The sequence below is a fragment of the Vulpes vulpes genome, chromosome 1 (assembly GCF_048418805.1).
Source record: "Vulpes vulpes isolate BD-2025 chromosome 1, VulVul3, whole genome shotgun sequence".
Taxonomy (NCBI): domain Eukaryota; kingdom Metazoa; phylum Chordata; class Mammalia; order Carnivora; family Canidae; genus Vulpes; species Vulpes vulpes.
Window position 1 is genome coordinate 32,792,227 of NC_132780.1, and position 13,947 is coordinate 32,806,173.

Consider the following 13,947-nt stretch of genomic DNA (forward strand, 5'->3'; position numbering starts at 1 on the left):
CCACTGTAGCACAAATGCAGCCATAGATAATATGTCTGAATGAGAATGGCAGTGTTTGAATAAAAATTTATTTTTATTTTTAAAAATATTGATTGTTTGATTGATTGATATATGAGAGACACACACAGAGAGAGGCAGAGACATGGGCATAGGGAGGAGCAGGCTCCCAGATGGGAGCCTGATGCGGTACTCAATCCCAGAACCCTGGGATTATGATCTGAGCCAAAGGCAGATGCTTAACCACGGAGCCACCCAGGAGTCCCTCAATAAAAATTTATTTACAAAAATAAACCTAAGTCCAAATTTGGTCCATGGGCCAAAGTTTACTAACATATAGGGTAGGTTAGAGGAGGGATTATCAAGAAGTGCCAGAGATATAAGTGAGCAGGGGACAGTTTGTGAAGCCCTTCACCTGTCTAGCTTCGACATGGGTACATGATTCACAGGGACCTAGGGGACCATGGTCTGCACTGGAGGGAGATCTGCTTGCAGATACCTTTCAGCAAACTTTGCTCTCAGACAATGATGCTAATGGCAACTTGTAGGTTGGCCTAGGAGGGAATTTTAAAAGTCTCACCATTTTTACTTGTTTATCATTTTCCTTTAAAGGAGTACCAGGTAATGTCTTTCACTGTTCTTCAGGTTCAGGTAACATTTGCTTTATTAGCCTGATTTGACAAATGAAGCTCCTGAGCCCAAGAAGTAGTTGAGTGACTCACACAGGGCCTCAGGGCTTAGCAAAGGTCCCCACTTGAATTACCTTACCATTGAACTTAAAGACTGGTCTCCTGCCTTACACTGTGTGCTGATCATCAGTCTTTTCCGATGAAAGAAGTGATTAACTCCATCTTTCATCATCAGTCTTTTCCGATGAAAGAAGTGATTAACTCCATCTTTCAGACACTCAATAGTAAGGGACTATTAGAAGGCAAGCAAAGCTGGACCACTGAGTCTTGCAAGGAGAAAAATAGCTTCATTCTGCTCTTATTCTGGTCTTTAGTGCCAGTTCCTGAGTAGCGCTGAGCTGGTGTGTCAGAATCGCCTGGGAAACTTGCTAAAAATATACATGTTTTCTATCCTATCCTTACTTGGAATCTCTGGAAGGGCCCAGCCTGAAAAATCTGCATTTTATATAAGTATTGTGTGATTTTTTTTAAAAAAAGATTTATTTATTTATTTATTTATTTATTTATTTATTTGAGAGAGAAAGTGTGAGCAAGCACAAAAAGGGACAGAGGGAGAGGGAGAGAGAAACTTTAGCAGACTCCTCACTGAGCTTGGAGCCCCATGCAGGGCTTGATCTCATGACTCAGATCACAACTCAAGCCAAAACCAAGATTCAGACACTCAACCAACTGTGCTACCCAGGGTCCCCCTGTGTGATTTTGATGTGCATTCAGAAGTAGGAAATATTGCTCTGGTGAAAACCAGGTTTGTTTTTGTTTTTTTTGTTTTTTTCATTGAGAGTGGTAGAGAGGGGCACCTGGGTGGCTCAGTGGTTGAGTGTCTGCCTTTGGCTCAGGGTGTGATCCTGGGGTCCTGGGATCAAGTCCCACATTGGGCTCCCTGCAGGGAGCCTTCTTCTCCATCTGCCTGTGTCTCTGCCTCTCTCTGTGTGTCTCTCATGAATAAATAGATAAAATCTTTAAGAAATAAAAAAAAAAGAAAGTGGTAAAGAGAGTATCCTTGAGGTGCCATGGGATATGGTATGGGAAGTCCAGAGGCCCAGAAACATGAGGCTGATGAGTACGTTCAAAATTCTTAACTGCCAGCTTCAAGGTCAAGCCTCATGACCTCTGTGACCCCCAGTTCCAATCTGTAAAAGTCAGCTGATTATAGGAGCTCCCTATCTACCTTGAAATATGATTTTCAGAGGCAAGTGAGCTCACTAAGGGAAGAGAAAGTGGAAAGGACAGATGGAAAGGTTTTAGATCTGAAACTGGGGAAGTGCTCCTAAAATGTACCCAAGCTTTCTTGAGTGGAGGCCTTTTCCCGCGTCCCTGGGGCATGAAGCTGTGTACCAACTAGGAATGCATTGTTGAGTGCCAAGAAAGCTTGAAAATATGGATCTGACTCGGGCTTAAAAATGTCAAGCTTTTTTTCCAAGACAGGCAAGATATATCCTGAGTGGAAGTTTCCCTTGCCAGCTTCTTTAGCTCCTAGAACTTTCCAAGTTAATAAGCCAATTATAGGATCAGAGTTCAGACTTCTCTCCTAGGAAAGGTTCAGGTCCTGAACAATAGGAAACCTGTATTTATGGTTCTGTCAAAGAACCAAAATCACTTAAGAAGCCAGATCATCTTTTGTGCTAGGACCAGGTATTCACCTACTTCCTGGGAAGAGCCTTGGAAAACTACCTTAAAGAGAGAAAGAAGGTTTTATAAATTCTCAGATCTAAAAAGAAGAAAACTGGTCATCTAAATGGCATTCTGGCTACTTTTCTAAGGTTCCAAATTTGAAGGGATCTGGACTTGTTCCCATACACAAAAGAGGATATATGAAACAGCTAAACCTTAGATCTATAAACCAAAAATGTTAAAGTTCCTTTTTTTGGGGTGGGGGGAGGCAGTTTGACATTGGTGGATGACGCTCTTCTGGTTTCCATCATTGACATCAGTTTTCTAAGTCATACCATTTTGGGACTGTATGAATTGTCACAGCCCAAAGAGTCTTCCTTTACAGGCAACACTGAAGAATTGGTGGGTTTGTGAAAGCCTGGATGAACTCTAAGCTTGACCATCACCTTGAGTATTACTATTACTTTTATCACGTATTCTTAAAAAGCTCATGTTAATAGCCATACAAATGTGTTGAATAAATTCAAGCAACATGACAAGAAAGTACTCTCTGCTGAGTTTTTCACAATAATAATCTCTTTGAATGAGCACTTAGTATGTGCCAGGGCATTGCTAAACCTTCTGTATATGTCCACCTCTCTCTGAAGATTTGGAATTGAATCCAGGTCTCCTGGCACCAACATGACTTGTCCATCATTGTCACACCAACTTTTTCCACTGTCAACTTTGGAGCACAGCCTGGTACTCTTGAAGCTGGCTATTTTTACATCTGCCCAGTCTCTAGTACAAAAGGGAGAGACCAAGTGTATGCATGCATTCCATGTCACAAGAAATTTCAAATTTTTGAGATTGGTTAGATCCTTCTGCTTGCTGTGCAGAAATCATCAATGCCCTGAGGACAAGGGCCATGACTATTTTGTTCAGCTCTATTTATTTGATATATGGCAGGTCTTGAGTAACTATTTGCTGGATAGATGGAAGGATAGAGGGAGGGATGGTAGAATGGGGGTAAGTTAAGGTAGAAGAGGAAATGAAGGAAGGCTGGAAAGATGGATGGAAAGTGGATGGATAGAAGGAAAGTAATAAGGAAGAAACAAAGAATTTCCATTTTGCTATTTCTTCTTTGCATTATCAGTAGTTATATTTTTGGCATTTTTGAGTCGATATATTTATGGAGATCTGGACATTTCTATCCCAGGATTTGGGAGGATTTATAAAGACAAACCCACCCACACAAATATAGACCAATTGGAAGGGAGTGAGGAGGGATGTTATGAATTATAGTAAAATCAGAGTTACATAAAATTTAAACTAAAGTTTTAATATTTTCAGTCATCATGCAGTTATTAGCTCAAATTAATAGCTAACAAAGTTGGGGCGCCTGGGTGGCTCAGTGGTTGAGCATCTGACTTTGGCTCAGGTCACAATCCTGGGGTCCTGGGATCCAGTCTCGCATCAGGCACCCCACAGGAGGCCTGCTTCTCCCTCTGCCTATGTCTCTGCCTCTCTCTCTCTGTGTATCTCTCATGAATAAATAGATAAAATCTTTTAAAAATAGCTAACAAAGTGCTTCTAGGAAGATTCCTTCCCAAAGTCTGTGTTAATGAGATTTTAAATTTGAAGTACTGTTAAGGATTTGTAATTTGTTTTATTTACCTGTTCATTTCCTGTGTGTGTGGTTTCTGACAATTACCTGTAAAGAGCCACATGTTCAATAGTGGGCCAGGTTCTAGCTTTAGGGATCTTTTGTGTGTACTGAATTCGTACAGCCTTCAACATAGGCATTCTCTGCTGTATAGTCTTATGTTTTATATTATTGACTTATTCTCCAGTTGCTTTATGAAAGGACATTTTATTTCCCCTACTAGTTATATAATTTATAACATTTTTCACAACCATGCTTTTTCCTTTGTTTATATTTTACACGTGACCTACGTACCTCCTAACTCAAGACTGGGTTCACAGGACTGCTGTTGAACAAATATTGAATAGATTTAACTGTCCCTTTTTTATATAATGATTTTACTAAATATTGTATATTTTTAAAAAGATGAAATAAAGGAAAACTTTAGCCAATTCCCTATCTAGATGATCACTAACTCTACATTTGACTCTTCTCTAGGGCAGAGAAAGAGGCCTATGGACATGTGAATTGCAGATTATTGAGGTTCTATCACATTTCTTTCTCCTATTCATGGCCAATTTGTGTAAATTTGTCTGGGTAGCAGATGTGATGTGAGAAGGCTGTGGTGACAGCATTATCAGTGCTGGGAGAGCAGTTTCTCTGCCCAGCTAGTTGAGACAGGCTATGTGCACATGTACAATTCAATCTAGGCTAGGCCAGAGTGCAGAGGTACCATGATTGGCATCCCCAAGAGCCTCCTCATAAAGTCTGAAAACTGAGACTCCCTTCTGGGCCCTCCACAAACTATCTTACCCCTGTGCTGGAAAAACAGAGCTCCACCTGGAGTGGGAAGAATGTCTCCAGCACATAAAATCCTTTTCTTGGGGCCTCCTCAGTTTTAGTTGCACTGGCCCTTCAATTCATCCTCCAAGCTGTTGAAAAGTGGTGAGAGAGGGTGCATGTGATGCCTGAGTGTGCAGAGTGGGCCTCGGAGGCTGTGTCCATGCTTAAACGAGGGCACTTTGAGACCGAGAATCCTGGGAAATCCTGGTACTTAGCCACAGATGAAGGATCACAGACAGACTCCAAGTTTCTTTGTCCACAAGGTCTACAAAGGACTTCTTACAAGGGGGCCCATCCATTGGCATTTAAGATGCAATTCTTAGACTTGTGTTTGGAGGCTTCCCCAACTGCTATCTCCTAGTTACTAGGTAACCCCACGGAAACAAAGTGTAATGACTCTGGAGTGACAGGTCCTCAGCCATGTGGTGCCAACCTTAAATCCACTGGAGAGATTTCTGGTTCAACTTATGACCTGTCAAGGAGCAGTTCTCAGGGAGTCATGTTGTTTTCATCAGCGCCCGTGACAAAAAAACAGGTGGGATGTATGAGTTAGGAGGTCCCATTGTCCCTTACCTTCCAGTGCTGGTGTGCTCATGTGAGGGAGTTGTGTCAGCTGGCTGGCCACCATATTGTTTACATTTTCACCTTGTCCAGATGAATGGCTTGATTGCCCTGGGGGCACATGTTAATGAAATATTGCTGGAAGGTATGATTTATTGAGCACCTCCTAAGTGATAGATACTGTGCTTAGGGCCTCCTATATATTATTCCATGGAGACTTCTCAACAGTGAAGTAAGGACCATAATGGTCTTTCATTTTCCAGAAAAGCTTACTGAGGCTTAGGGAAGAAGATCAAGCCAATGATCAAGGTAACAAACTCAGGATTCAAGCCCAATCTCACTGGTTCCACAGACCCTGGTACCCCTGTTTGAAGACAGGCAGAGGGATCATTTACTCCCCTGAGGTTATTCTTTTAGATGGGAATGGGATGAATACCGAGGAACTTGGGAGAATGGTGTCATGTGAACAGCACAACCCTAGGACTTGACAAACCTAGCTCCAACCTTGACCCCCTCTATATGTGGTTGAGCCACCTTAGATTGCTTAACTTTTCTGGGCCTCAGTTTCCTCATTTATAACATGAGTGTTCAGTCGGATGATCTGTCACTTTTTTTTTCCCCAATATAACCTTCCAGGTTGCTTCTAGTTAGCTAGCTACTTTTAGTGAGAAGTGAATCTGATGAATTAGATCAAGCTACATACTAGAGTTTCACTCAGTCATTGATTTGTTCATTCAGCGGATATTTATCGGATGCCTTCTATGAGCCAGGGCAAGGAGAGAATGATGAATAATTTCAGACACTTTTCCCTCATGGAGCTTATTGAGTATTGCCATGGTTAGGGTATTAGTCAAATGCCCTGCAGTATATTTGTGTTAAAGACTGTCATTGTTGTCATCACCACCACCACCACCATCATCATCATCATCCAATTTATTGCCACATAGTATTAGTCATTGGGATCTATGTTGGCCACAGCACAAGATGAGCTATACTGGTCAGTTACTGCCATCCTATATTTTTGAGCAGACAGCTGGCCTGTTACTGGATATACATATCCTGGCCTGCTTATATACAGAATTATTTGTTCTCCACCTGGTGAAAATTTTAGAGCATTTGTTTTTTAAAAGCATTTATTTTTTAAGCATTGGAAAGTGATTTTTTTCCATGAGACTTGCTTTTGGGCAAGATTTTAAAAGCTGAAAGTAAGCGATTTGAGACATGAAAAAAAGCAAAGCCCCAAAACCAATCCATCACAATTCAACAGCATATTTTCAAATCTCAGATTCACCTTTAGGCAGTGTCTCCCAATTTTCCCTTATAACTCCACTATTTAAAAAAAAAAAAAAAAGACAAATCCTTGTCTTGAGTGGCTGAAAAGAGGATGGGAAGAATTTCATGGCAAACTAGTGGAAACTTTGTTTGTAAATAGGAAGGATGAATTGATCTGAGAAAAGAAGCAAAGGGAAATTGGCAACTTTTTCTGACTATATGAGAAGGAGGAAGTGCACATTCATGACCCACATCCTCAGGATGGTTGCCTGAGTTTGGCCACATGGGGTGTTTTCTCTGGCGTACTGCAGCCCTGAGAACCATCATCGTACCTGGGCTTGCTGATTGTAGTGAAGTCCATCAGTGTCAGAGTCAAACTGCACAGGGTTGGCCACTAGTTGCTGTGTGACCTCATACAAATGGTCTAACTACCGTCTCTTATTTGTAAAAAAGGAGCTATGCAGTTGCGAAAATTGGATGATAGATGTGTGAGATACTTAGCTAGTGTCTGGTGCCTTGCTGCTATTCCATTTTGGAATTTATCGTGCTTCGTAATCCTCCTTCAAGAACAAGGGCATATACCTCCTGTCATTTATGATTCCGGGAACGGTGTGTGCTACCGCATGTACTGAACCTGCACAAATCCTAAAAACCATCAGGGACCTATTTAAGTGAGTGGCCCTTCTTAGGAGATGACCACCCATCCTGGCGTGCCTGGGACTGAGAGGTTTTCTGGGGAGTGGGACATTTACTGCTATAGAAGATCTTGGGCAAACTGGGACGAGTTGGTTACCCCAAAATTGGCAAAACCCTCACATGTTTTCCAGACAAAAAGGGCAGGGAGAAACGAAAATCCCTGACATGCTTCAGCAAGAGCCACCCACCCGAGCAAGGCTTGTGGTACCCGCCAAACTACAGACCAGTGGTCACTTTCATTTAGGACCAAATTTGAACAAATAGAGGAAGAGGCCTAATCCACTACCCCTAAGCAATCTGCCCCTAACATGGTCCTATTTTGACTATTCTTCTCCTAAAATAGTGGCTCTCAATCCCAGCCACCCATGAGAATCACTTGAGGAACTTTAAGAAAATACTGATGCCTGGGTCCCATTGCCAAAAATTCTCATTTTAGTGGTCAGGAACGACGCCTGTGCATTGGTACTTGGTTTTTTTTTTTTTTTTTTTTTTTTTTTTTAAGTTCGTTAGGTGATTCTAATTTGCAGCCTGGATTAAGAATCATAACAGCCGTTTTAGCTTGGGGCCTGCAGCAAATTGCAAGTGATATCTATTTTCCTAATTGACAAGTTCGGACTTTCCTGATCTGAGTCTCAGCTGAGATGACTTAATCTGTTAGGAACTTGTGTGATGTTTTATTGAGTTGATTTGCCTATGCTGGGATTTCCATTGAAAGACAATCCCTTTAAGACTGAGTATGCTCTTTATTTCCTCCTTATCTTTCATGAGGCCACTAGTCTTACTGGTGTCTGCCTAGCTGAAAGTAGTAGTATGGTTTTAAAATGAGAAAATTCAAAGTTGAATTTGAGTGGAGTGGAGGAGAGGATAGGGATATTTCTGATGAGAAAAAAATAGACCTGAGTGCCCTCTTTCTAGTATCTGGGTGGGGATGGCAGATTCTCCGATCTTTGGGCTGGGCTGGCCTGGATGGAGGAAGGCAAGGAGAGTGGTACTTCTGGGCTTTGGGAATATGGCTAAAAGCTCCTGGCAAGGTCCTCAACCAGGTGGCCAGGTTTCCAGAGGAACAAGCTTCAAAAATTGTACTGGTATTACTCAGTGCTAAAAATAAATAAGCTATCAAGCCATGAAAATTCATGGAAGAAACTCGAATGCGTATTACTAAGTGAAAGATGCCAGACAGCAAAGGCTCCATACTGTGTGAGTCCAACTATATAATAATCTGGAAAAGGCATAACTATGAAGATGGCAAAAAGTAGAGTAGTTTGTCATGTTTGTCAAAATCATTGCATGTACACCAAGAGCGAACCCTAGCATAAACTATGGACTTCAGGAATTAATCATGCGTCAGTGTAGGTTCAGCAGTTATAACAAATGTTCCACTCCAGTGGGGAATGTTGATGGTGGGGGAAGTTGTATTTGTGTGACAACACGGAGTATCAGGGACTCCCCATACTTTTCATTCCATTTTGCTGTGAAGCTAAAGGTAGGCTACAAAATAAGCTTCCCCCAAGGCCAAAGTTGACAGTTCAGCTGCACATCTTCTTCCTTATCTCACCTTTTGTTAGTTACTAAAACCTTACAGGACATTCCTGAATCCTAATTGCAAGTCCTGTGAGACCCACAAGGACGGGGGTCATATTCAGTCTCTATGCTCTAAAAAGCTATTACTCAGTGGAAGAAATGGGATGATTGATAGTTCAAAGTTCATCACCTGTTCATAAGTGGTAGCGATCCCTTTAATATCCCAACTAGCTCTTTGATAAATGGAATTGAATGGCCTCAACTGGGAACTTCTACCCACCACTGAAAACTTTTTGTCTTTTTTAAAAGATTTTATTTATTTATTTATGAGAGACAGAGAGAGAGAGAGAAGGAGAGAGAGAGAGAGAGGCAGAGACACAGGCAGAGGGAGAAGCAGGCTCCATGCAGGGAGCCCGACACAGGACTCGATCCCAGGTCTCCAGGATCATGGTCTGGGCTGAAGGCAGGTACTAAACCACTGAGCCACCCAAGGATCTCCAACTTTTTGTCTTATAATGAAAAAATACATGTGTCTTCTGGAAATAGATCAGAAGAAGAAGAAAACTCCTGTGATTCTATCATTTCAAAGATAACTATTGGTAGTGGGTAGGTGGTCCTCCTCTTCTTTACCTGTGCACATACAGATAGACATACCTACATATATTTTGCTACAAAAACATACTGAAAATTCCTCCTTGGAAAACTGATTTATTCCATTTGTGAAAATTGGATGAGCATCTAAACAAGATTTTGGATGGATTTTCCACAATTATCCTGATGTTTAATGATGAGCCTTTATTTTTCCAATTTTCCTCTCTTCCCTTAGCTACTTCAGCCTTTATGGCTAAAAGGTTAAAAAAATAGAAGAGCTCGGTCCAAAGCTGAGTGGCATTTTAAATACTATTGATTATTACTGCCAAATTATGTTATCAAATTCTACACAATTATACTAATACTTTACTGGTACTAGGTATTCCCCTTCTCCTAACTGATCTTTGCTAATTTGGCAGTCTCCAAATATTAACCCATTTTATGAATTTTGACCACAGTGAGACTGAAGATTTGTTCATGTTTTTAAATATTAATATTATTCTCTTGAAAATTATCCATTTGTGCCCTTCTGCGATTTTCTATGGGGGTGTCTCTTTTTCTTATTGGCTCATAAAATATTTGTAAATATGAAATATATTAGCCTGTAATATATAATGTGAACATCTCTCCCCTCTGTTTTTACTCTGTTTATGGTGAGGTTTATTCATTTGATACCTTTGTGTTTTCTGCATTTCTTATTTAATTTACCTGTCACTGATATAGCATTATAGTTCATTTGCTTTAAAGAATTATTGAAAGGAAGGTTGTATCCTCCAAACTCTCTCTACAACATACTATGAGCATCTGATGGAAATGTATCTAAATGCTATATCCTCAGTGTCTCTATCCCTACCTCCAAGAGCTGTGAAGAGCACAATCCATTTTATTTTTTTTTCTTTTTCTTTTTCACAATTCATTTTATTAGACCATTGGTCCTTATGAATTTTGGCAAATGTTTAACTTGTAGGCAAGTATATCCAAGCCAACTCACAAATCTACTATGAAGTTGGCTACAAATGGTTGAGATTTTTTAAAATCCTGCTAAAAGAACTTTATGTCTCTTCTACCACTGAATTATGACATCTTATCTCACAGAGTTAATAGCACCTAATGGTTCTATCTCCAGGTAATGTAATCCAGCTGGAAATGCAAGGGTATGTGAAGCCCATGTTTTGAAACAAAAGAGTATTTTTCTCTAGCCAGTAAATAAAAGTGATTTTTTAGCTATAAAAGGACAAAAGGTTTTGAAATTATCCCACTGGGCAGGGTTTCCTAGACTTGTTTTTTTGGCACTTAGCCATGGAGCCAACCTAGCATCTTCCAAACTTCTTCCATTTTTGTAGCAGTGTGAAAAGTTCGCTGGATAAGATGAGAGTCACCCCATGGTGTGATGATTAATGCCTAGGGTCCTCTCAACCTAGAGGCAGCTGCAACCAGACATCTAAAAGTGTCATCAGCAGATCACTGATCAGCATATAGGAAGAACCAAAAACTGATCATTTTTCCTTTTAAATATCTTCACTGCCCTGTCAAGGTTGTATGTGTTTTCGTTTTCAAGGAAAAGCATTTAACATTTAATACTGTCAATGCTACAAGAGGAGTAAGTGGTTCATAGCTTCACTGAGTGGTTGTCAAAAATGTTTAACTTAATGAATGTATTATTTCATCCCATTTCCAAGGTTTAAACAGCTTTGCGACATCACATCTCCCGTTTTGATTTTCTATATGTGTTTCATAGCCCTGAAGCTGAAGAGTGCTCTTGTCCATTCTCATTGCTCTATTGCAAGAAGAGATGGTCCACCCCCTGGTCCCAGTCCCCTTTCTCATGTTAATGGTTATTGCTAGTGTCACAGGATAAAATTATATGAATAACCGAGAATAATCTGCTTTACAGTGTGCATTAAGGAATCAGCACCATGTTGGCCTGTTGTGCGAATTACCAAAGATAAGATTAACAGCAACAACCACCACTTGTGACAACCCAGTCAGTGTTCTAAATACATAATCATGTTTTATCTCTTCATCCAGACAGTAACTCTGTGGGGTAGGAGCCATCATCGTCTCTGTGTTGCTGATGAGAATGGCAAAAGTCACACAAAGGGAAGTAGTTGAGCTAGAACTTGAACATAAGCAAACTGACTCACGAGCCTGCCCTCTGAAGTGGGTTAAATTGGTAGGACACCTCCACGAGATTGTTGATCATATCCTCATTTTACAGATGAGAAGTCGAGGCTCAGAAAGGTCAATAACTTTGCGACAACTTCTCACACAGGTGGGAAGTAGCAGAGCTTGGTTTCAAACCCTCATTCCAAAGCCTTCCCATGCTTTCCCATTGCACCATATTCCCCACACTGCTGCAAGTGCCTTGTATTCAGGGCCTTCTTCACTTCTAAGAGAGCTTAGAGTTGGCCAACAGACAGGTGCTTAAGTGGGCCTCTCATACTTTCTTCTGGTTCTTTTTGCACAGAAACCTACCTGTCCAGCTGGCACTCATCATTCATTTGAATGTCACAATATGAACTGCCTCTCTTTCTATAGAGTAGCTGTAGGATTAAGTTTCCCAATTTTACCTGCATTAGGGACTTTGCAGTTGCTGTTCCTTGGCTTGGAATACTTTGTCCCCACACCTCAGCATGGCAGACTCTCACTTGTCAGCTCAGTGGCATCATCACAGTGGAGCTGACCACGACTACCTGTATTCATTTCCTAAGGCTACCATAGCAAATTACCATAAACTGGGTGGCTTAAAACAACAGAAATTTATTCTCCCATAGTTTTAGAGGCTAGAAATCCAAAATTAAGGTGTTGGTGGGGTCATTCTTCCTCTAAAAACTCTAGGGGAGAAGACCTACTTGCCTCTTTCAACTTCTGGTGGCTGCATACGTTCCCTGGCTAGTGGCAGCATAATTCCAATCTTCATCTCTGTCTTTACATAAGCCAATCCTTTGTATTTCTCTTCTCTGTGTCTTCTCTTATCCTTTGGGGAACACTTGTCATTGGATTTAAGGTCCACCTTGATAATCCAGGATGATCTCATCTCAAGATCCTTAATTATATCTACAAGACTGTTTCTCCAAAAAAGGTCACATTCACAGGTTGTCCCAAAAGAACATGTCTTTTGGGAAAGCCACCACCAGCCCTGCTGTAGATAAACTACACTACTCTAGGTAGTAGTTTTTGCTGCTGTCACATGCTGTGACACTATCACCTAGTTTATTATTTTTTTCACAGCCTTTGTTATTATTTAATGCATCTTTTCCTCTTGTGTACTTTTCTGTTGCCTATCCCTACCTACTTGCATTCAAGCTTTACAAATAAAGAGCTATCTTGTTCACTGCTGTATTCCTAGCACCTAGACCAACACTTGGAATATTTTAAGGATCCCCAAATACTGACTGAATGAATGATACCACTGGGCAAATGTGATGTCAGCTTGGCTCTTTGGTACTTTCAACAACCTCCAGGATTTTATTTTTTGATGTAATTTTATGTTATTTGAATTTTAGTTGGAAATTTTTAGAAATGCAAGCATATTATGGGACATATATTTATCACAACGGATAAATATATCCAACCATTTCAACATTCAATTGCTAACTGGTCTTCATAGTTCATTTAGCTTTTACTTTTCACCCAGAAAACAGATCCTCAGAAGAATACAAGAATACTTTTTTTCTTTCTTAGGCTCTGATCACCTTCGGGAAAAAGATGGCCTCTGGGCTGTCTTGGTCTGGCTTTCCATTCTGGCTGCCCGAAAGCAGAGTGTGGAGGAAATCGTCCGAGATCACTGGGCCAAATTTGGCCGCCACTATTATTGCAGGTGAGAAGGGTGAGGACCCTGGGGAACTGCTCTTAGAGAAAACTGGCAGACTAGAACCTTCAGAAGGAGGCATCATTCAGAACGACCTGAGGAACAGAGAGGCTGGAGCCCCTGAGATGTGGTTGGGGGTCCTGTGAAGGACGTCCAAACCAGAAGGCATCAATTTCCCCTCCCCTAGTGACATTCCTCTGTAATATTTTCATCAGTGACTGTAAGGTGGGCAGCCATTCCAAGAGGGAATCTGAACTGAAGAACCTTAAAAGCCCTTTGGTGCCCCTGAGAGTTGTATAGTCCAACCAGAGGCTTTGCTTATTAGTTCTGCACCCATAATTATCAAGGAAGGGAGGCAGAGACAAAGCTGTGACAGGTCGGTCTGCTTTTGTCATCCTCTCCTTACCTCTGTCTTACTTTCCCACTAATGGCCCAGCAATGTCTAAGGTGCCCTCTGAAGGAGCCACATGGTTCAGGAGCCCCAGATTTTGCTAAAGATTTATCCCTGTGAAAGGAGACTAGAATAAGAAATTGTTATCCTGGGAGGGAGGAAGGGAAAAGCTTATTGGCTAAGAGCTCAACATTGGGGGTCTATATCACTTTCCTGTTTTTGAAGTAAGGGAGGGGGGCATGGTTGCCTGCTAGAAACATATACCTAGATATGCTAGGTTTGTGTTCCTAGTACCAAGCCACAATTGTGAGGGAAGCAATAGTAGGAAAGGATGTCAACT

General features: G+C 41.1%; 1 protein-coding gene across 1 annotated transcript in view; it reads left to right on the forward strand.

Annotated features, from left to right (window-relative positions):
* The window catches only part of PGM5 (phosphoglucomutase 5), a 190,231-nt gene that overhangs the window by 122,444 nt on the left and 53,840 nt on the right, over positions 1–13,947 (forward strand). The window contains exon 8 of the mRNA XM_026001579.2: positions 13,090–13,225. Coding sequence (XP_025857364.1) covers positions 13,090–13,225 — 136 coding nt within the window. The remainder of the gene's footprint in view (positions 1–13,089; positions 13,226–13,947) is intronic.